Genomic DNA, 24,314 nt, shown 5'->3' with positions numbered 1-24,314 from the left:
CTTGTCCACTACCTCCCTTGTCAGCATCAGGCTGATGTAGATGGGAAGCTCTTCGGGGCAGCATGGGCCTTTTTCCTTGTCTCTGTAAAGCACTGTGCAAAATTACAGCACTGTAGACTTTTTAATTCATCCGTGGGCTCCTGCCCTCTCCCTGTGGCTACCAGCTGTCTGCCACTGAATGGCTGATGTGGCCTCCAGCCCCCGTTTAGCAGATGGCTATGTTGCAGGCAGCCCGCAAGGGGTGGGAATGGGTGGAAAGGCAGCAGGACCCAGGTAACGCAGTACCCAATTACACCTGCACCCATCCATCAAGGAAGAAATAGGTGATGCTTGCGTTTGCTTAATTTCAGTTTACTTTCTTGCCATCTAATTTTGCATGCATTTATGGCAGAAATTGAGTGGTCTTCTACAGTATTTATAAAGAATAAAAAGTATGGGTTAGGTGAAGAAACTCAGCCTCAAGGAAGGGGCTTGGTCTCATGGTCTTTTATTTTATTTTTTTTAATGGCAAATTAGAAACAAAGACTTGGACCATGCTTAGGTTTTATTTAATGTGATGAGAAGAAGATGTGCGTGTTTTTCCTAGGAAGTAGCTTGACAGTATTATAAGGTACTTTACCAGTTTTGTGGTTTACAGCTAAGTAAATATACACATGAGTTAACAAAACACATAAAAATGATCTTAAGTATTGAAAATGTGTGACAAGGAGAGAGGTGTTCTGGAAAATCCGAGAAGGTATTGTGATAAATTGGAGCCCAGCGGTGGATTCAGTTGTGCTAAACGTTCAGATCTCATTAATTTGCTACTGTCCCATTATTCCTTGTGTGGCAATATGAGAGTCAGATTCCTCCAAGGAGAGCCGCTTTTGTGAGAGGTCCATGGCTGAATGAAGAGATGCAAGCGCTGACACTTTGATTTGAGGAGAGCACTTAAAATGTGCTTTCTGTTAATCAGATGTTTAAGAGCTTTGCTGAATCGGGACCTTACTTCCAATGCCAAAAGGGGTTGGCTAAGGCCTCTTGTGAAGCTTTTGTGCTCACTTTCACTGTGCAGATATCACCTTTTCCAGCACTTGCTGCTGATTTAGTTTCACTTAGTTTTAGCTTGTGAGTCCCAGATTAAAAAACAAAACAAAACAAAAAACCCTCCTCCAATAAAGTATAATTTTCTTCATTTCAGGTCTTGATAGCAGATGACTACTCGGATCCGTTTGATGCCAAGAGTGAGCTGAACAAAGCGGTGAAAGGAGAAAACACTGGCTATATGGAACCTTACGAAGCCCAGAGAATAATGAGCGGTAAGAACATGGGCACTAGGCAGGTGTCAGTGAGATCGATATTTGATGTGGGGTGTCTGACACATGACTACTCTGGTCTTCAACCTAGCTGAGCCAAGGTCCTTCAGCTGCGTAACACATTGGAGCAAGTATGAAGATCAAACTGAGTCTTGCGTAGGTATTTGAAACTGCATTTAAGACCTTCAGGAATAAAGTGAGTGAAGGAAGGTTGCAACTTGCAGCGCTTCCTGCAAGAGAGAACTCGGACAAGGCCAATGCAACTTTGTGTGGGGTGCTCTTGTGGTGATTTAAAATGGGCTTAGATCAGGTTGGCTTGGATCAGTAGATTTACACGTAGGTGTCCACACACAAGGTTGTCTTAGTCTAACTATCCCGATATGAAATTGCACAAGTTTCATAACTTGTTTAACTAAAGCGACTTTAGGTTAACGAGCGCAAATTCTGCGTATAGGCAAGCCCTGGCCACTGCGGGGGAGGGGAGGCACGCTGCTGCTTGGTGCCTCTAGATTACCTAAATTCCTCATTATCTGAATAAAATCCTTGTCCCCTGGGATATTTGGATAATCTGAAGCACACACAGATGAATGACCACCTGAATTCACAATCTGCTGTCTGCCTGAGACTTTGGTGGGTGGCCCGTATGCCTGGTGGGTGTTGGGATGCCACCATGATACCATGGCAATGAGTTTAGTATAAAAGCACAGACGGACAGATAATCCTTGGGCTCCGGCTGGTGAAGCTTTAGTTCTGATCTCTGTGGTTTTTTGCATGGGGACCTATGTCATGTTGCTAAGATACTGTCTTGTACAGTAAGTTCACCGGTACATTAAAGAAATGTCACAAAGGGCCCTATCCAATGCCAGTGCAATCAGTGGGGATCTTCTCATTTCTGCAGTGGGCATTGGATGAGGTCCAAGCAGGATTATAACACCTGGGGAAATGAAGCAGCAGGAGAAGCCAAAGCCATATGAAGCAGCCGTCTTGTTTTCATATAAATGCACATACTCTATTTTTTTTAAATAGCACACTTGAAGAAAGGTGCAGAAAATCACTTGTGATTGCATTGTTTATAAGCAGAATGCTTTCAGTGTCCTATCAAGGTGTCATGGGCCTTCCTTGTTTTTGTTGTAAATCTATTCAGCCATCTTCTTAAGAGGCTTTTTAGATGAATTGGGTTGAAAGCATTCTTGCTTTCCCTGCTATTGAATAAATTGTGTCTTTTAGTTTCAGTGTAAATATCATGGGGGTTTTGTAAATTTTTTTTTCCCCTTTCATGTTTACAGTGCTTTCACTTCACAAATATAAATGTTTGCCCTTTTTGTGTTTTAAATCCATGAAAAAGACAAGACTGTTACATCAGTGTTACAGAGCGCATTAGCTGAGATAACAGGTAATGAGTTTGTGTGGATGTGCTACTAATTCATGAGAGAGAGAGAGAGAGAGAGAGTGTGTGTGTGTGTGTGTGTTACAGTAGTCTTGGTCCAAATAGCATCTGATGTAGTGGATGCACTGGCAGGCCAATTCTGTTCATATACACCTCTACCCCGATATAACGCAGTCCTTGGGAGACCAAAAATCTCACCGCATTATAGGTGAGACAGTGTTATATTGAACTTACTTTGGCCCCCCCGTTCCTTGTTCCCTGACCGCCCCCTCCAGAGACCCCCGTCCCTAATCACCCCAAAGACCCCACCCTCTATCCAACCCCCCCCTGCTCCCTGTACCCTGACTGCCCTGCCCCCTATCCACACCCCTCGCCCCCTGACAGGCACTCACCGACAGTGGCGGGAAGCGGAGCAACGCGGCCCCAGCCTGCTCCACTCCGCCACCTCCTAGCTGCGGCGCTCTGCTTCTCGCCGCCAGTGAGTGCGGGGGGGACCCCTTCCCCCAAACCCCCTCCCACGAGCAACATGGCTGGGGCCGGGGCGAGGGAAGTGGAGCGGGCTGCTCCTGGCCCCTTGCTAATCCCCCAGGTCACTCTGGGACTGCGGGACCCCCAAAAATGCCCCCCACATCTCCAGCCTCCCAGACCTGGGGGGAGCCCCTGACCACCCCCGAGACCCTCTGCCCCTTATCCAACCCCTTGGCCCTGGCCCGGCACCCTTAATACACTGCTGAGAGCAGTGTATCAGAGCTTTACCATGTTGTATGCGAACGCGCATTATATCTGGGTAGAGGTGTGTGTGTATATAAGGTTGATGTTTAGAACACTGCAAGGATGTTAAAAATACTTGCAAATCAGGAGTCCAATCAAGCAAAGTGAATGCTGAGCTCTCTCTGCTCCCATTAAATTCAGTGGGAGTAGCGGATGCTCAGCATCTCACAGGACTTGCCCAGCACCTTTCAGGATTGGACCATTGATTTGTTTGCTACCTAAGGGCATGGTTCAACTCCTATGAAAGCCAGTGGGAGCCTTTCCACTGACTTTTGACTGCAGTTGGATTAATTCCCTTTAATATCTAAGCATCATGCTTCTTGATGCTTTATTGCTAGAGGAAAACCAGAAGGCTTATTTGTTGGAAGCTTTCAAAGATTTCACTTTGGAGTCCTGTGTCAGCATGCAAGGATCTGTTACTGATACTATGCAACTGCTCTAATGTATCGTGTTAAAGAGCACGTTCTTACTCCAGTCTTTGTTGTCATATGTGAAATGTTCAGTGTTGAATTCCTCCGTGAAGTTGTTAGGTTGGCTGTGGTAACTGACAGGTGAAAGAGCATGTTACAATTGACAGAGATGAATGAGATTTCGGCTGATACGGAGAACTGGCTTAAAAAGAAAAGTACTCTGATTTGTTTCAAGCGCTGCTTGATCCCAGATTGCGGAAGTCTGCAAACTGAGGCAAAACCTGCCATTTATTTCCTTTACCTCTCCCAAACACGTTGACTTCTCCCAAGTATCCGAGTTACATTCCCAGGCTTTAAAGATATTTCAGAACTACTTGCTTAAAAAAAAAACCACAAACAAAAGATGGAAGGAAATTCATGGATAAAAAGATTCTGAACAATGTAAAACAGGTGAAGTGGAAATCTTAATGTTATGTGTGTTTCCCATGTCCATGAGTGATAGGTGTGTGACCAACTGAGTGCATCTAACTACTGTTAACCAAGGTACCAGTCCTGTATGGACTCTGGCTGTAGTTAAGGAAGGCTCTTTGTGGGCACACAGGTCTATCCATGCAGAGCACCTTGCCAGGCAGGGACCTAAAATCTTTGGGTTTCATGCTGCTCAAGATAGGGAAGAGAAGACACGTGGGTTAGTAATGAGCAGAGACTTCTTGTAACCTTAGCTTCTCGGAATGGAGCCCCAGTTCTTTAATAGACTGAAAGAAAGACAGATTACCTGGAGAAATAAGTTTTCCCCCAGAGTCCCAGCCTTCTGTCAGAAATAAGCTAACTGCTTTAATTGTATTAAGTAGCGCCAGAGCTCAAGCAGGAGAATGATTGTTCTTTAGTGACAATAACTTTGATAGTGTACCTGACAAACATAGCTTGGTTGTAGACAATCAAATTTTCCTTACTGTACTGCGTAGTCCTCCAAGCACTTAGTCTGCAACAGCAGCGAGATAAGACAGTGAACCTTAGCAGTTGCTAGTTTGCCCGATCCAACACGCTGTCTAGTGTAGACGCAGCTCTCATCTGGTTCAACATTTGCTTTCCAGATGGTGTCCCAAAAAGCACATTCTTTGCCAAGCTTGCTGTTTAGCTCAGTCTTCATGCTAACGTCTGTAGATGGGGAGAAAATCCCTTTGTGGCCTGAGTTTTAAGACTGATGCTGGGGAAAACAAAATGTTCCTGTTATGGAGCAAATTTGTTTGTTCTCCTGGCAGCAACTGATGTTCTTTCCCAGCCATTCGGATCGGAGAGAAATGGTTATGGGCTGTCTTCAGTGAAATGTTCTTCTGACTCGGGGCCCTGTGAACTCTTAGTCTAATCGTGGTCTCTCTTCCATTTTCTAGGGTGGGACCTTGGCTACCCAGTTCCTCAGAAAACCTAAGCCACTCTTTGGGCTCCGTTCCTTGTGGCGGCCTCGCTAATCTTTATATTATAAGAGGTTTCTTTCAGCACCTAGCACTAGGAGGTGCTGGTCCTGACTGGGGCCTCCCGGAACCACTGTAAAATGAATAATAAGGTGAGGAGGTGTTGGAGGTGACTCCACAGTTCCAGTTGCATTGAGATCTGTTTTCACACTTCAGTGACTGAATTTAGTGTTGAAATTTGGCAAAAGGGATAACTGATATTTTCCATAAAAAGCATTTATTAGTTTTTAGAGTAAAGCTTTTTAAAATATTCCCTTGTTGAAGTATTGCCCTGTTTGCCTTGGAGTTTGGGCTTCCGATAGCTACACCACCGTGGTTCTTCCACTCCAAACTACTGTTCTTTCTGATAATACCTTGAACATAAGCCACTTGTCAGACTTTAAAAGGAAACTGAGGTACTGCCATTGTTCAGAATTGCTGTCCTGAGCCGTGCAAAGATTAGCTGTGGGCGTGCTCGTGGCGTTAGCTACTTTTCTTGTTGGAAAATCACCGTTTTCTCTGTTAGTGTCATATGATTAATTTTGGCTCTATTTGAAAAACATTTCCTGTTAATGTTCGCCTGAGATTTCAACCAAATATTCAGCCTTTAGCCATTAAAGCTGTAGGTACTGCATGACAAATTGGCTAGATTTGTTATCCAAGGCATACTTGTATTCCTTTCCATAGCCAGGGATAAAAGCAAGGTTTAATAAAACCCCAACATTGTCTTCCTTTATTCTTGTGGAATGAGCCTGCTGTTTTAATTATGTCACAAGTGAGTAGGCAATAGCCTTGATAGCATCATTTAACGTGTTAAACAGCAGGACAGAACTATATAATTGATTCTTCATTTGTTGTCTTATGGTCAGAGCTGTGGTTAAGACTGAACAAAGACCTTCTTGGGCAGCAAAGCCCTAAATGCATTCAGTGATCCTGCTCGTTCTGCATTATGCCCTTTACTTACTCTAGATTTGCTTTCACTTCCCCAGGGATGTGCAGTTTAATGGATACAGTGCTTTACTTTGAAGGCCCTTCTAATGCATTTCATGGACACTTGCAATAAGATGTTGGGTCAGGCAGTGTCATGGGGTCTCTGTCAAATACTTTGGGGAAGATAGCTTCATAAAAGGGAAGAATTACAATGCAGTTACTAAAAGTCCAGACGTCAGATTATAATGTCTGTTGTTAGTGGTTGGTGGTTGGAGTGTGTTTGGTCCGTGGCAGCTATGACATGGTATTAGTGTCGGTGGACAGTTTCTAAAGAGAAGATCCATAAAGGCACAATGCAGTCCTCAGAAATGAAGGGCCAGCCAGCTGTGTGCTGGGATCACTGTCAGGTGCAGCAGTCCAGAGGAGCAGTGGGATCTGGTCTGCTCTATGAAGCTCTTTGATGTATAGGAGGGAGTGCATCTGCTCTACATTCCTTCCTGGGGTACAGCGCACTCTTCCAGGGGCAGATCTGCCCTTCAGGCTGGTGGGAAGAAAGATGGAGGGAGGGAAAGAGAGAAGGATGGCTGCCTCTCAACCCCTTTTTGAGGTGCTAGGCATCCTCATGCCAGTACACAGGGACCAGCCCTTGCACTCTCTTGATTAGGGACTGCAGTTGTGCCTGACTCTTAGCAGGGCATGCAAGGGATGGGGGGGGGGAGTTCCCTGTGCTCCTATATAAGGGCCGGGCACAGTCTGGGTCTGAACTTGGATAGGACTGTTAATGGCTCAAAATGGAAAACTTCACAATGCAATAAGTGTTTGAAAGGCTCAAATCCTGCCAGTGACTTGCTTGAAGCCATGACCCTGCTGGGTGCATCAGATTTTGCAGGATCGGGGCTAAACAATTAGTTAAAGAAGGGGGGGATCCAGTTTCTGGCAGAACACGTTGGCAAAAGTTGCTCGGTCAGCGTGTCCCATTCGGTCCATAGCAGAGGGCTGGAAGGCAGCTTTATAAAGGAGAGTTCAGGGTCACAGTATTGTCACGGCTGCAGGACACTCCCTAGCCAGAGCCCAGTAGGAAGGACTTGGGGGAGGAATGCGAGTGGGAAACCTGATGTCTGGCCCCTGCTGTTCAGAAAAGAGGCAGCTACTGGGATTGCTGCTAGGCTGCTGTCCCCAGGTGCTGCTCAGGGGCTCCATGGGTCATGTCTGATTCTGGGTAGTAGATGTCTGGTGCGTGCTGAAGCTTTCCCCCCAATCCCCATGTAACCACTGACTGCTAGAAGGCAGAACGCCACCTCTGTCCTCCCTCACCCCACAACCATCTAAGGACCTCCTTTCTGGCTGGGGAGAGGTGGAGGGGGGAAGGATCTGTGCTCTTCTTGGCACGGAAAGGGGCCCTCCCTGCTGCAGGGCCCCTGGCCTGCTCTTCTAGCTGTTGCAAGTGGGGCATCTCTACTGCTTTACCTCTCCCTGCCTCACTCTTCTCCCACACGTCGGCCCAGCGCCTGCTGCTGCTCAGAGCTTTGCCAAGAGGCAGCAGAGTGAAACGGAAATGATTGCTGTCGGTCTGGGTAGCCGCAGAGACACTTGCCCCCGTTTTGGTGGTTTCACTGATCTGTGCTGGGGCTGTGTGAGGGCAGCCTCGCGTCTCCTCCACCAGGGTCTGTGCCTATCCTGAAGGGCTACCCGGCGGCAGGAATTGGGGGCTGAGGCTTGTGTGCCCTTGCAAGGGCAAGTGGCTGAATGGATCTGTCGGGCCTGGGTATCGTTGTTGAAGAGATCGAGTGCTAACATGCTTTTATAACTGTACACCTAGTGTCTGCACCTGGGCTCTTAGCACTGAGTATCACCCGACTTGGGGTGGGTGCTCTGGGCCGGGTGGGAGGTGGGGAAGGGTTTGGGGGGGGGCTGCTGTCCCCCTGCAGCTGGAGATGGCTGTGCTTGGCAGGACCATGCTTTTTCTGAAAACTGCAGCAAGGCCTATTCTGTGCTGTTCCCTCCTCCTCCTCCTACCCAGCGCTTCGCAGGCAGCTGACCAGTGCCGTGCCTCCTGATGACTCTTCCGAGGCAGTGCATCTCCTTCTGTGCAGCTGTGCCCTCTGGAGCAGTGAGCTGAGCCTTTGGGCGGGGTGACCCATCTCTAGCAGCTGAGTGAAACAATGTACTCTGCAGACTGCTCCACTGCACTCTACAAAGCAGGACTCTTACAGAGCCCAGCGGAGAGGGTCCAAGTATGGACCATGACTCGGACAGCTCGCGAATGCAGTTATACAAGGACAGCATGCAGAGGAGCGTGTGTATGTCTCACTTTATCAGAGGGATAAGTGAACACTAATTACAACGTTAATCTAATCCACTCTGAGATTCAGTCCAGTTATGTCTGTTGTGACAGTGTGTTTTTTTTGTTTTTTTTGAGCACCAAATTAAATTAGTCTCTATTTCAACTTCTGATTTCAATTAGCAGGGACTCAAGATGACACAATTGATTAAACAAAGATCAGTCTGAAAGATGATAAAATTAGACCCAATCAAAGATTACATGTCCCAAACCAAACTACTCTGCAAAATGTCTGTAAAATTCATGCTATCCTGAAAACAAAAATTTAATTCACATCCCTCCAACATCAGCTGGCAAAGCAGAGGGTGCTGGGGCTTGAGTCTTCTCTGTCCCTGGACCGTGCACTGTTGGGCAGGTGTGCCATTACTGGTGTTTGCACATCGCACCATCCCACAAATCTGTGTCTGATCCAGCGCTGTCCGGGTCTCCTTGTTAAAATTCAGCCCGCCAAGTGAAGCAAGGCTTGGGGTGACTTCTGTCGGCAGTGTACTTCACCCCCTCTCCAGAGGCTGGGTAATCAACATCCCTGCCAGAGATGACTTATCCCCAGAATCTAGCGCTGAAAAGCAAATGTTTTGGCCTTTGGAATGGATCAGATTGTGCTGGGAGTTGACTATTTTCAAACACGACTGTGGGAAGAGTATTCTCCACCTCCCCCAAAGCCCATTTCACATTACACAAGCTGAGCTCTCTGCTATGCCATTAATATAGTCTGTGTGGCTTTCAAATTGCAGAATGACTCCAATACGCAGAATGCGTGTCTGAAGGTTGCACAGAGGCCAAGTTGCAGTCATTTTTCACGTGCTGCATGTGTTCTTTAAAAAAATTCCCATTTGGCTGTATGTAAAATGCAGCCCTGTCCTATGCCCAGATGCATTCCTTCTCTAGAAAGGTTTCAGTCTGCTTCTGCGTAGGTTTCACTCTACCATTCAGCCTTTCCTAGTTAAGCCATGTACTTTCCCATTCCTCTCAATATCTCTTAATACAGCTGTGGTCCATCTTTAAGAATATGTAAAACCGTAGTTAATAAAAATGCTTTTGTTTTTAACTACACACAATCTTTCTGATGTTGCTTCATTTCCAAAGCGTGTTCTGTCAGCCCTTGGAATGCTAATGAGCGTGGTGTGAGCTGTACCCAGAATGAAAAGGAGTACTTGCGGCACCTTAGAGACTAACAAATTTATTTGAGCATAAGCTTTCATGAGCTACAGCTCACTTCATCGGATGCATTCAGTGTACCCAGAATGTATCACGCTTTTTCCACATGTCATCTGTTTGCTAGATTAATTCAAACTGGAACTAAGGTGCAATTTTTTTAATCAGTGAGATGGTAATTAACCATCGACACGGCTTCCCAGGTCATGGGGTGAGTTCTCCAGCACCAAGGAGCCTTTACATCAGAAGTGGACGACTTTCTGAAAGAGAAGAGCTAGCGCAGCCTGACATTCTGGGCTTGATGCAGGAAGCACGCGGGGAATTTCTCTGGTGGCTGGCCTGTGCTATGCCAGAGGCCAGACCAGGTGATCCTGATGGTCCTTCTTGCCTTAAGATCTAGGATTGTTTAATAAGCAAAGGACGTCTCTTAGTACTAAACTTACACCCATGTCCACGCATTCATCTCTTCCAAAGCCTGGGCCACAGGGGAGCTGAGCAATGGGGATATTGTGTGGGATGGTGGTGTGTGTGATGGGGGAGGGGCATGGGGACAAACCAGATAATCGTTCTTCTCTCCCGCTGATGCATGCCCTCAATAGAAGTGCAAGGGGGGGGGAGGATTAACCCTTTGAGGTACAACAGGATCTCTTCCACGCTGTTCCCACCCTCCTCCCCAGTACTCAGGAAGCGTGATACTTTTGTCACATGTATTACCATGGTGCTGCGGAGCCCCGGTCATCGGCCTGGGCCCCATTCTGCCAGGAGCTTAGACACAGAGCAAAGGGACAGAAGGATCTCGTGTACCTCTACAGACTAAGGACCGAATGGCTCGGCAGCAGTTCTGCAGAAAAGGACCTAGGGGTTACAGTCGGCGAGAAGCTGCATATGAGTCAACAGTGTGTCCTTGGTGCCAAGAAGGCTAATGGCATTTTGGGATGTATAAGTAGGGACATTGCCAGCAGATCGAGGGACGTAATGGTTCCCCTCTATTTGACATTGGTGAGGCCTCATCTGGAGAACTGTATCCAGTTTTGGGTCCCACACTACAAGAAGGATGTGGAAAAATTGGAGAGTCCAACAGAGGGCAACAAAAATGATTAGGGGACTTCAACACATGACTTATGAGAGGCTGAGGGAACTGGGATTGTTTAGTCTGTGGAAGAGAAGAACGAGGGGGGATTTGATGGCTGCTTTCAACTACCTGAAAGGGGGTTCCAAAGAGGATGGATCTAGACTGTTCTCAGTGGTGGCAGATAACAGAACAAGGAGTAAAGGTCTCAATGGGGGAGGTTTAGGTTGTATATTAGGAAAAACTTTTTCACTAGGAGGGTGGAGAAACACTGGAATGCGTTACCTAGGGAGGTGGTGGAATCTCCTTCCTTTGAGGTTTTTAAGGTCGGGCTTGACAAAGCCCTAGCTGGGATGATTTAGTTGGGGATTAGGTCCTGCTTTAAGCAGGGGGTTGGACTAGATGACCTCCTGAGGTCCCTTCCAACCCTGATAGTCTATGATGCTAGGATACTCTCAGCCCCAAAGAGCTCAATAAACCCTTTGGCAGGCTGCTGACTTCCCATTTGCCAGTCTGTCGAGTACTGTTCCGACTGTCCCCTCCTGCAACACTGAAACGCATTGTGTTTTGCTATGGTGGTTCTGCAACCCACCCCTCTCCTGTGGCAGGACATGCTGGGCTTTGCCCTTACCTGTCAGGCCAGACCCGAACCTTTTCCATTCCGCACCCACTCTGTCATCTCCTTCAAAACTCTGACAGCCAGGGATTCCCTTCATATGCTCTGCACTTCTCCGGTGTGTCTGCCCTTGCTGTTTGTGTGATCAGCCAGCGGCCTGTCTGGCTGGGCAGCCAGCATTCCCTGCAAGTAGGTGTTGCCGGGGAAGATTGGCAAAGCAGGAGCCTGGGCGCATGGAGGAGATGTGAGGCAGCGATTCAGGGTGCTCGTTTGAATTGCTGTTCGTCCTGAGGGCTGGCAGCTTTTCATTTAGCCTTTCCACTAATTTTCTCCTCCAAACTAGAAATTGGAAGACATATGAACGGAGAGCTGCCTCCTGGGGAGCTTCCGTTTCCCCCTGGAATTCAGGGCATTAAAGTCCGAGCAGGGGCAGGACAGTGCTAATCCTGGGGGCCACCCTTGCCACCGGGAATGAGAGATTTGCCATTAGTACAGTGGGCATAGTGGCCAGTGACTGTGTGGACAGGGAAGCTAATGGCGGGTTTTGCATTGCACTGTGCTCTGGATGCACATATAGCATTCTGTGATCTGTGCTGCTGCCAGGTTTGTACAGCTCCTAGCACACTGGGTCCTGGTCCATGACCAGAGCTCCTAAACATGGCCACAACACAGAGTGGGCTTCTAGAAAAGCGATTCCTTTGTTTCAACCTTCTGCAAAATTCCTTGTGGATGGGAGAGTCTTGGCATAGCCAATGTCTTCCCATACTGTGGCCTGTAACATTATTTGCCTGGATTGGGAAGTGCAGTACTGTGACAGGCACTTCCAGCTTAGGCGACTCAAAATAGATGTCCTAGTACAACTTCTACCATACGTCTCTCTTCAGCTCAGGAAAAGCTTGGCCCTGTTGCCAGTGAGAAACTTGCTAGCCTAGGAACGGTTCTGGGAGGACCGGGTTAGGCAGGGAGTCAAAGTTCAGCAAGGCAGGAAGTCCATCCAGTGTCCAAATCTACCTCCCAACACATCAGTCAAGCAGGGTGCCCAAAGTCAGGTCCTTGCGCTTGGCTGCTCTTGGATCTTCCAGCTAAGCAGGATTGGATCTCGGCAGCACCTGCAGGAAGAGGGGCTGATTCAGCTGGAGGCACACTTCCCTCTGAGTCTGGACCCACGGGATGCCCCAGCAGGGCCCTGGAGCTCGCTGAATGCAACCCTGAGCACTTGGGGGTACTTGGCATTCAGGGGGCTGTTTGGGATAGTGGGGAAAGCTTAGCCCAAGTGACCGGCCTCAATGAAACCCTAGGAAATTAGTATTTTCTTCCCATTTCTGGCTTTGTTGCCATATGTTGTTCTGCTCTTGCCCTGCCCGGTGTGGCTGGCGCAGATGAGCTGGCACACCTCACTCAAGGCTGCCGTTTGGAGGGTGGAGTGATTTTGGTATGTAATATTTTAAGCACTTTGTGGCTCTGTGTAATGGAGTGGAGAATGTAATTGCTGTGTAGGGTGCGGTTTGCCTTCCCCCCCCCCCCCCACTCCCCATCACAAAGATACTTTCAAGGGATTGCCGAGTGCCTTTTGGTTCCTAAGAATTATTCTCAGAGCTAAAACCGCCCTCCAAGAACTGCTCCCCTAGGCTTATTAACATGAAGCAATTCCCTTTCATTTCTTCCTTTCCTGGACCTCCTCTTCGATGGGTCTCATTCGCATCCTCCTTCTTGCCAGGTGTGCTGCCTCCCCCTCCCTATTCTCACTGTTGCTCTTCCCTTTGTCTGTTTGTCCTGTAGGTAGGTCTGTGTGAGACCTCACTTCTTGTTATGGTAGGGGGTTTTCTCTCAGCTCTCTCCTCTGCTCTCTAGTGCCTCCTTCACATCCCCTCTAGCCGCAGGTGGTGGGGCGCGACTCCTTTTGCAGCCCGTGCTTGCTGTGACTCTTTAGGGAGTCCTTAAAGAGAAGTGTGCAGCGCTGCCCTCCCCCCCCCAGTGCAGACTGCAGCCTTCTATTCCCCCCCCCCCCCCGACGAATGTCCTGACTCCTGATCAGCAGTGAAACTCCCTCCATGTTTCCTCAGTTGTCCTTTCTCTCTCCCTTCTGTATGCATTTCCCCTTTCCTTCAGAGTCTGGTCCTCTTCCCCCTAGCCCTGTACCCGCTGCTTCCCTGAGCAAGGAGAGCAGTAGGAGAGTTAAAGTAGCTCAGTTCTGGGAGGGATTGTTCAGCTCCGATCTTGGTGGCTGGGCTGAAGGAAGTTGTGTGTCCAGGGGCAGAAGGTGGGGTTGTCTTTTTTTTTTTTTTTTTTTTTTTTTTTTTTCTTTTTTCCCTACAGTAGAACCTCAGAATTATGAACACCAGAGTTACGAACTGACCAGACAACCACACACCTCATTTGGAACGGGAAGTATGCAAGCAGGCAGCAGCAAGACCCCCGCCCCCCCAAAAAGCAAATACAGTACAATACTGTGTTAAACATAAACTACCGAAAAATATAGGGAAAGATAAAGATTTGACAAGGTAAGGAGACCTTCATTTAAATTAAGAAGGTTAAAAGCAGCATTTTTCTTCTGCATAGTAAAGTTTCAGAGCTGTATTAAGCCAACGTTTAGTTGTAAACCTTTAAAGAACAACCGTAATATTTTTGTTCAGTTATGAACAGCCCCGTTTCCAAGTTGTTCATAACTCCAAGGTTCTACTGTATTTCCCTTTGCCCTTCCCCATTCCCTTGTATTATCTGCAGAAGCATGTCACACTAGCACCAAATGCCCTGCCATCCACCTACCAGGCGCAACATCATGAAGCTAACTGAGATTACAGTAGTTTTTGGACTGGTGCTGCTACTGTCTCCTCTCCCTATGGAGAAGTGCTAGGAGTACTAGCAGCATCACTCTGCAAGATTAGCTTGAAAGTGCTGGGAAAGCAGCATTCCCATGGACCTGTACCTGCTCGAAACCAACCCATGGATGCCAGTTCCTCTTGTAACTCTAGAGGACGTTTTTTGTTTGAGCATGTAACTTCATGCAGTGCAGCGACTGTAGGCATTTCAGATCACGGTGAGTCAGTTCTTGCAAAATACTTACTCCTTTTAGGCAGGTGGTTTCTGGCACATCTCTGCTGCTGTTGGTAAAGAAGAAATGATAGGGTGTAATTGCTTTCCTATTTATTAGGTCTCAGTCCTTACTGGTGGTGGTTTGTGACCGGATCTGTTTTGTGAAGACACATTCAGAAATGAGGATAGTGGATCTAGCAAAACAAATCTGTAATCTATAGACACTTCACATTAGCAGCTATCTGTGGCTAGAAGTGGATCCGTTTGAGGTATGCTTGCTAGCTGAATCTTCTGTGAGAAGAGGGAAATAGCTGCCCGGGGTGGAGAATGAAGAGCCACGTTGCCCCTTAAAGTTTGGATAGCAGGCACTACATCTTAAACATTTTTGGCCCAATCTTGTAATTCTTACTTGGGCTAATCAGTCCAGTGGGACTCTGTTCTGAGTAAGGACTGCAGGATTGACCCTTTATTGTGGGAAGAAGCAGCAAAATTTTGGGGCACATTTCAAACTTCTTCAATTCAGATGCTAGCCTTTAGAATAGAGGCCAGATTTCAAGAGCATTTTGGGGCCAGATCCAGAGCCCACAGAAATCAATGGGAAGGATCAAGCCCTGGGAGATAATGGTGATGTGTGACATTTGGATATCTAATATTTGGACATTTTGGATAGCTAATATTCCTGACTAGCATGAATTGCCTATAGGACAGCAATTACATAGCCAATGTAAATATTACTACTACACAGCCTGCTGGCTATGTGAGGTCTGGAAAGCCATTCAAAGATGTCGACAGAGATGTCATGGAGATGTCTGCTCTGATGCACACGTTCAGCAGTTACATGTTTGGGGACTTGGATTGATGGAGGAGAGACAGCAGCTCAAAACTATTGGACAAAGTCCTTCTGACCCTGCTTTTTTGTTGGTCCTTGCTCCATTTTAGAACTCTGGCTACAGCTTTCATTTGGAAATGCTTTGAAAAAGGGGGAAAAAGTGTGCTGGAGAAATCAGGCCTTACTACACTAGTCCCCCACTGTTCTGAAATAGAACGGGAAGGCTAACAAAAAGGATCCCTTCCTTTTTATTATCTCATATGCATGCAAGGTAAGACATGACTGAAAGGATTCCAGGGCTGCATCGAAGCAAACCCTGCTCTTCTTCTCTTTAACTATAGCTACAAAGACCTTGTGTCTGATGTGAAATTACAGGCAGCTGACAAAATGGTGCCTCTGTCTATGCTGAGTGCTTAACATCATGTGAGTTAACATGAGTTCTAACCCTATAACTTTCCCGTGTAGGCAGGGTCAAAATGAGGGGTGAGCCAGAGAATTTAAACTAGTGTCTTTTGGTCTGGACATGTGTCCAGGCTCACCTCATGCCTCTGTATGAGGAGACGAAAAGTGTAGGGCAGACTGACTGTGTCTCCAGTTCCTTCTCACCACCACAAGGTCCAGGTCGGAACCTACACGGTCCATAGCTTCAGCTTCGGCCTACAAAATAAGAATTAGATTTCACTTTGTAAATAGTTCTAGCAGTTTTTACAATTTAGTGATTTATAGATCTTAGTGTTTAGAGTTAGTCTTTTTGGGGGAAGCCCCAGGGCCCCCCCATACCCTGTTTAGGTACCGGACTATGCTCAGGACTCTGGGCTTCAAACTCTGCACTTCCTGCCCATCACGCTTTTCAATGAGCAGAACCCTCAGCACTGGCTGTACTGCCTTGGGGAAGCCCACAGCAAGGCGAGGTGCGGTATCTGCCAATCATTCCCCAGCCACACTGAGAAGGGTGGGAATTTTGTGCAAATTCCTCATGGAGAAGTCCATGAGGCCTCATCGGACCCAAGCAGGGGAACACCTCACTCCCAACTCGCAGGTGGTTGAGGCTGCATCTTAAAGGACTAGATAGCAACATCCCCGGTCTGCTTCTATCAATAAAGAGAGCAAATGCCTGGAGCTGTTGGGGGGAGAGATCTTTTCATCATATAGCCTCCAGTTCAGGATACCTAGTTATCAGACACTACTGGTTAAATAAGACTTCCTGAATTATGCCAGATTTGTGGAGTTTACTGACAGCCTTCCACAACAGGGCAGAGCTAGTTTCCAAGCTCTGGTAGATGAAGGCAGACTGATGGCCAAGATTCCTCTCCAATCTGTGGTCGATGCCACTGATACCTTTTCTAGAGCTATGGCTACGGCGGTCATCGTCTGCGGGGGAGTCCTGGCTCCACGCACACTGGACCTCACTAGGGATCCCTGATATCAGTGAGGACCTCCCCTTGGATGAATCACAGCTCTTCAACCAAAAGACGGATGAGTCCCTCCCTACCCTGGAGGACTCTATGGCTACCCTCCGCTTACTGGGGATATACACGCCTGCGCCTAAGAGGATGTTGCACTGCCCATTGTTTAGATCTAGACATATGGCTCACAGCTTTTCCACCAGAGGCCCTATGAAGCACCGTGCAGGAAGCAGAGGGTTCAAAGATCCTCTTCCTCACACACTCTGCAACGGGCTCTGCATCTCAGTCACTGGCTTGATGTTATTTGCGGCTCTCGAGCGCTCATCAAAAATTAATTAACCCAACCTCTCCTAACTCCCACACGCTGTTTGGGGATCATTGAGCACTTCTTCCACACCTGGAGTGCAATAATGATGGACAAGTGGGTACTGAACGTCATCCACCTTCCTTATGACAGATTGCATTCCTATTTCTTCCAAAAAATGTGTGGTCTCAGACAAGAGGTGGACTCCCTACTGGAGTAAGGAGTGATAGAACACATCCCCCCTCAATACCAGGGGAGCAGGTTTATTTGACTTTCTGGTGCCCAAAAAGAAGAGTTCTGGAGACCAATCTTCGACCTCCACCATCTCAACTGCTTCCATTGCAAGCTCAGATTTCTCATGGATATCCATAATCCCGTCTTTAGAAAAGGGCACATAGTTTATGGCTCTTGATATGAAGGGGGCCTACTTTTACATAGACATTCATCCCAGTCACAGATGCTTCCTCAGATTCACAGTGGGCTCCGACTGTTTTCAGTACAGGGTGATCCCTTCTGGCATAGTGACTTCCTCCAGAGTCTTTACCAAGGTACTCCTGATAGTAGCAGCTCACATCAGATGTCAGTCTCATTGTCTTCCCCTACCTCCGCAACTGGTTCCCTGTCTCCAAGTCCCTCCAGAAAACCTGTGTGTCAACTTCTGTGATGCTGCACCTCCTCTCCTCACTGGGAGTTGGCATAAATGCTGAAAAATAATCTGTTCTCACCCCCATGCAATCTCTGGACTCATTGAAGCCACCTTGAATATTATCACCACAAGAGTATATTTACCCAAGGGCAGATGTAGGCCATGAACAATATCGTAGTCTGATCACAGACAATCTCCAGGGCAGGGCAGGACATGCCTGTCTCTCATAGGTCATAGGGCTTCATACACCTATATCACCCCACTCCCAAGACTCCACCTTGTTTGCCTTCAAAAGTGGCTGCAATCACTCTATTCTCTAAACCACCATCCCATGAAACTCCTGGTAAGAGTTCCCGCCAAGGTAGTGCCTTCCCTGCTATGGTAGGCAAAACCTCGTCACGTATGCATAGGCATCCCCTTCCTCACGAGATAGGACCATTATTACAGAAGCATACCTATTCGGTTGTGGAACCCACGTGAACAGCCGCACAGCACAAGGTACCTGGATGTCTTGAGAGTCCAGGATGCACATCGATATCCTGGAGTTGCTAGCAGTCCAGAAGACATGCGAGGCCTTTCTCACCAGGGTCCTTATAATGTCAGACAACGTTACAACTGTCTCTTCTACATCAATGATCAGGAAGGAGCGAGATCTGCTTCCCTGTGTGCAGAAACAGTCAGCCTTTGGAACTGGTGTGTCAGCAATCAAAACACTCTATTGGCAGCCTAACTTCCGAGGAAGCAAAATGTGCTTGCAGACTTCCTCAGCAGACATTTCACAATCAACCACGCATGGGAGCTCCACAACTTGGTACTGTGCTATATCTTCACTCTCTGGGGAACCTCAATCAGGGATCTGTTCACCTCTCAAATGAACAGGAAATGCATCCCACGTTACTCTAGACGAGCGTTAGGTCACATTTCTAGGGTGACGCTCTCTGCTTCTTCCTTGGTCAGACCAATTCAGCTATGCCTTCCCTCCGCTCCTGCCACAAGTTCTATGCAAAATCCACCAGGACGGGGCATTGATCCTCCCTGATCACCCTCTGCTGGCCTAGACCGTTTTGGTTTCCCAACCTCCTATGCATGATATCCCTGACTACCAATCATCCTCCCAACATTTTCTGATCTCCTGACCCGTGAAATGGTAAGATCAAGCACCCCAATCCACATCTGTTTCACCTTAGGGTTTGGTATTTATGGGCATCGTCCTTAGAGCATTGACGCTCCGGGACCATGCGAGACATCCTTTCTAATAGTAGCTAAATAGAAGTGCTTTTCTTAGGCACAGAAAGGAGCATTCTCCAAGAAATTGCAGATATTCCTTTCATGTTGGACTATATCCTCTCTCTGAAGACATCCAAGCCTGTCCATCAGCTCCTTGCGAGTCCACTTGCTGGTAATCAGTGCATACCATCCACCTTCTCAGGGCTCCTTAGATTTCATGCATCCACTGTGAGAATCTGATTCTGGAAAGCCTTCCCGCTACTCCCCAGTGGGGCCTGAATCTTGTTCTCTCAGTGCTCACAGTGCCCCCCCCCCCTTTGAACCTTTAGTTTCTTGCTCCATGTCTCTTCCCGCCCCCCCCCCCCCCAATCCCATGAAGGTAACTTTTCTCATAGCCATCACTTCAGCTTGATGGGTTGGTGATCATGAAACGATTATGGCAGATCCTTCTTATCCTATATTTCATAAGGATATAATTTCTTTGTGTCTACACCTCAAATTCATCCCCAGAGTAGTTTCAGAATTTCACTATAACCAATCGATTCACTTACCTGTGTTCTTCCCAAAACCTCACACTTCCGCAGGAGAAAGAAGACTCCTCTTCCTTGACGTTTGACAGGCCTTGACCCTTTACCTACAAAGAACAAAATCAGTCAAGGAATCCCTGAGACGACTGGTTGCTATAGCAGAAAGAGTTAGGGGGCATGCCATCTCCACTCGGAGAATCTCCAAATGGGTGTCTGGCTGCATTCTACTCTATCAACTCTATCAACCCTGCCACCCTCCCATGGAGTGAGAGCTCATTCCACAAGAGCGCGAGAAATACGGCATCCCTTCAGGAGCTTCCCCTCCTGGATATCTGTAGAGTCCATGTGGAGTTCCTCACACTTTTGAGAGGCAGGAAGCTTAGGTGCAGGACTCCTCCGTTGGTGCCTCCGCTCGACTCTAAATCCTCGCACCCATTTCCTACTTCAGTGCTACTTGTTAGTCACCCACAGGAATACAATAGGGACCATCTCTGGGAGAAGAAAAGAAGGTTATTGACCTGTAACTGGAGGTGCTCTGAGCAGCGTGGTCCCTCTCTGTATTCTGCTACCCACCCTCATTCGCCTTTGGAGCATCTCTGATTCGCAGTGGAGAAGGAACTGGAAAGGTGGTCAGTCTGCCCTGCCCTTTATCCCCTTGGATGGATGCATGAGTCAGTCAGGGCATGGGCGCAGATCAATAGACGCTACTTTCAAAATTCCCTGCTTTGAGCACGTGGTGCGCATGCAGAATCCCCAGTGGAATACAGAGAAGACCACACCAATGAAGAAGCTTCAGTTACAGGTCAGTAACTTTCTCTTCTAATGCTTTCAGATATTGCTGCTGCTTTGGTTGACACTTGCCAGTTTGTTTATTTTAGATAAAATGTTTTCAGTGTTCTTTTTATTTTCATAATTACGTCCATACAGCTCACTAGAGGTTAAAAATGGTTCTTATTTTAAGAATGCAGTTTGTCTACTTGCTCTAGAAGCTTGGAATTAACTTTCATTTTTGCTAAGGCTTGTTTAAAAACTAAGTTTCTTGCTCCAGTGAAAGCTTTCCTATATGCCCAGTTCTGCTTTTTAACTCATGGCCTGATAAACCCGATTTAGCAAAGCACTTTTATGTGTACTCAGCTCTGAAGTCAGTGGGACTTAAACACATGTTAGTCAGTTTGCTGAAATGAGGCTATAAATTAAACTTGAGAGAAGATACTCAGATCCTTGATCATATTACACTTGTTCCAGGGTCCTAAAATAAACCCATTTTTGGGTAGCTAATTCTAGTTTACAAAATATTTTGGCGTACTTTGATGTTGTGACAATCTGCTGGGGTTCCCAGAATTGTGAGTTACTGTGTAACCCCTTTCAGCCTCAGCAAATGAGTTTTTTACTATGCTAAACTGTGTGATAATCCCTTAACGCACCAGCCTGTCTGCCTGGCCAGCAAACTCTTCAGGACTCTGCCAGTCCAAACCTTACCTTGCAGGTAACCGTGAACCGCAACACCCAAGTTCCCCATCTCCCTGCAGTGTTTAGCCCTATCATTGAACACTTAAAGAAGTTATTAAGCTTGTTGCTCCTTTAAAGAGACAATACGTGGCAGCCTGTTAGCTTAACTGGGGTTAACAGCTCCTTCCCTTCAATCAGTGCAATGAACTGGTTCATAGTAAAAGTAAAACAAAAGTACATAAGTGATAGGAGTAAGTGATACCGAGGATAAGGAGTAAAGATGGAAAGGAGCAAACAAAAGTAAAATTATGCTTCTAAAGCGAAAACCTGATGATTTAACAAACTAGAGTTTCTTCTTCAAAGAATTTCTCAGCACATCTCTTTTCCAGCCTGGCTAACCAGACTGTCTGGCCAGGACCCTTCACTGATCTCAAAGTGCTCCAATCCTTTGTCCTTTCAGGTGAAAGATGCCAAAATGGCTTTTTCTTCTCTCCTTGTATCTTCCCAAAAAGTGCATTGACCCTGCTTCAAGAGGCAGGAAGGCTTCCTGGGGCACAGTCTCCATCTCTCCATGGATTGGTCATCTTTCCTCACTTGCTCTCCTGATGGCTTTGTTTACCTTGCATGTAAACATATCTTCTTTGTCTCTGCCTGATGACCAGGCCGATCAGACAAGTAAATACACATTCCTTTGTCTAGGGCAGACTGGCTCACGCATTGCCAAACCCCGTTTTAAGAACATAATTGTAGCACACATTTGTAATTCTTCCTGACAGGTTTCAGAGTAGGAGCCGTGTTAGTCTGTATTCGCAAAAAGAAAGAGGACTTGTGGCACCTTAGAGACTAACAAATTTATTTGAGCATAACCTTTCGTCAGCTACAAATTTGTTAGTCTCTAAGGTGCCACAAGTACTCCTTTTCTTTTTGTAATTTTTCCTGTACACCCTGCACGTATACTACATGAGTTTCAGAACCAGCATGTTACCAGTTAGTATAATATCTTGCATGACACTGTACAGATACAGATTATGACAGCGCTAGGTGTAGTGAGTGGGCCAGACCTGACAAAAGTCGATGAGGCAGAGTAGTGAACCACCAGTGGTCCTTTGTGTCTCATGTATCACTTGGTTCAAAACTTTTTTTCCTTGCCCTTTAGGCCCTGATCCTGCAGTCAAACCAAACTTAAATAACAAAGCACAATGACTCTCTTGTAAGCACTTTAAGGATCTGAGCAGTCTTGTTGACCTCAGTGTGACTGCGCTTTAAATTGAGCATCTCTGTAGTTGCAGAGATTTTTTTCAAAGCCACCTAAGGGATCTGGAAATTCTCATTCAAATGAATAGGAACAGGGTATCCAGAACTTTGAAAAATCCCACCCAGCATGTGCAGATTGGGGCTTAATAGGCCAGTCCTGCAAATACACATGCAGGTAACTCAACTCGTGTGAGAATAGTTAGGAGACTGTTGGTGTCTGCAGCATCTGGCCCAATGTTCATACAACATCTTGAAAAGGAGGAGGAAATATTTGTATTTTTGAATAACTGTATAATATTGTAGAGCTCAATATACGTGTAGTTAAAATAACCTTTGCAGATTGGGAGAGTCGTCTTACATGAGGCAGATTTAAAAACCTTTAACACTAAATCACTTTTTCATTGAAATAATAATGCAAAACAAAATATTTAAAATAATTAAAAAAACCCCTACTGATTGTACAGTATTGGCTGGTCAAACATAGTGCTGTGAACTTACTGGTTCTTTATTTTTGTACCTTACTTTAAGTAACACTTCTTTAATTTGGTATATGTTCAGGTCTGTGACAGCTGATTGATTTTATTTACACTGAAAAAAAGAATTGCACTTTCTATTTGGCTTCTCCTAAACAATAGTGTAACAATCCTTTTGTTGTTCCCCCCCCTTTTCCCTTTATTTCATATAACAAGGACCTTGCTGGTGGCTGTGTGAGATCCTACTACAGGGGTCTGTACAACAAGTGACTGTAGTACAACAGCATCTGACCCTTTGATGCTTCCGTGCTAGGCACTGAGGAGTCAGATTTATCTGCCAGCTCTACAGTAGGAGGAGTGTAATGCACTATAGTTGTGGATCTTGAAAATCTTCAGAGACAGAGACAAAATAGCTGCTTAGTTTCCTGTTCTGATGCTTGTGTCTTGGGGGATTAAAAAACTTGCCAGCTCCCATCCAAGGTCACTTTACCTGTGTTTTTTTAAGAGTACAGGCTACTTCCAAGAATCTAACAATATCTTGAAGTAAGAGAAGAAATTGTATAGATGCTAACAATGTATCAGCTGCAACAGTCATACGGATGCAATTGGTACAATGGTACAAACACTTAAACTTGTGAATAGTTCCTCTAAAGCCACTGGCTGGCCTAATGGATAGGGCACTGGTGTGAGACTTGACAGACCTGGGGTCTATCCGCATCTCTGCCACTGACCTACTGTGGTACCTTGAGGAAGTGACTACCTGTCCCTGTGCCTCAGTTTCCCCATCTGTACAATGGGGATAATGATACTCACCTCCTTTGTAAAGTGCTTTAAAATCTGCTGATTAAAAAGTCCTGGATAAGAGCTAAAGATTAGCAAAGCACTTAAGAGCTAATAAATTGTGAGGTTGGAGCACAAGGTGTGTAGGTTGCTAGCTGTCACAATTGCCTTAGCAAATACAGCACTCCCCTCATTCAGAGACCATGTGTCGGGAAGGCTGCAGACCTATCAGGAACTGAAGCGAGTAGGACACTTTGCAGGCAGTGGGCCACAGAAACACTGGGGACAGAGAGAGGGATTTTCTTACATCTCTGATGAAAGAAACATACATGCTAAAATCAGAAGCTGAGAAATGTTGGTTTCAATACTTAGAACTCAAGGGCTACACATTGTTATAACATGCTCTAGGTTTGATTTTTCTATACAGCTGATAATTGATTAAATGGATTTGTTTCCAGAACTAGCTAAGGCGTATCTGCTTGTCCTTTCGAAGTCCCCAGGGTTCTGGAGTAGATCTTCAACTTATAACTTGGTCTCTTGTTTTTCAGTCAGCAGGGGCTGAAAGCATGACCCAGAAGGGAAGGGGAGAGCAGCTTGCATTGCTATGTAGCTGGCTGTATGGCGTCTGAAGGGATGCCCAATGTGATGCCCTTGAGGGCGCTGACGGGGAAGAGATCTCTGTGTTGACATGGGATGCCATCCAGGGGAGAGAACATTATTCTAGACATTCAGCTTATTTACTGAATTTCCAGATGCATGAGCCATCTTTGATTCTACTGTAGACTTTGGGTGTTCAGCCATCGGTGGCCAGGCACTGGCAGTAGCAACTCCTGCCCCAAGTACGGACAAGGAAGATACAGTTTGTCCTACCTGAACCCAGAAAAGCCTCACATATGCAAACTGCAGCTTTCCTTGTCTTCACCTGGGGCTTGCACTGGGTAGCTACCCCAGCAGCTGAATC

General features: G+C 46.6%; 1 protein-coding gene and 1 long non-coding RNA gene across 2 annotated transcripts in view; one reads left to right on the top strand and one right to left on the bottom strand.

Annotated features, from left to right (window-relative positions):
• Positions 1-24,314, top strand: part of SHB (SH2 domain containing adaptor protein B) — a 145,503-nt gene that overhangs the window by 40,781 nt on the left and 80,408 nt on the right. Inside the window, exon 2 of the mRNA XM_038401820.2 lies at positions 1,181-1,298. Within this exon, the coding sequence (XP_038257748.1) occupies positions 1,181-1,298 (118 nt within the window). The remainder of the gene's footprint in view (positions 1-1,180; positions 1,299-24,314) is intronic.
• Positions 11,167-24,314, bottom strand: part of LOC119855555 — a 49,149-nt gene continuing 36,001 nt past the window's right edge. Inside the window, exons 2-6 of the long non-coding RNA XR_005292939.1 lie at positions 19,422-19,504; positions 18,146-18,304; positions 15,827-15,944; positions 14,490-14,526; positions 11,167-12,534 (exon numbers count right to left, since the gene is read on the bottom strand). This is a non-coding gene — a long non-coding RNA (uncharacterized LOC119855555). The remainder of the gene's footprint in view (positions 12,535-14,489; positions 14,527-15,826; positions 15,945-18,145; positions 18,305-19,421; positions 19,505-24,314) is intronic.

Source organism: Dermochelys coriacea, chromosome 5, assembly GCF_009764565.3.
Source record: "Dermochelys coriacea isolate rDerCor1 chromosome 5, rDerCor1.pri.v4, whole genome shotgun sequence".
Lineage (NCBI taxonomy): Eukaryota > Metazoa > Chordata > Testudines > Dermochelyidae > Dermochelys > Dermochelys coriacea.
Note: the sequence above shows the minus strand (reverse complement) of the source record. Positions and strands in the feature narration are given on the sequence as shown.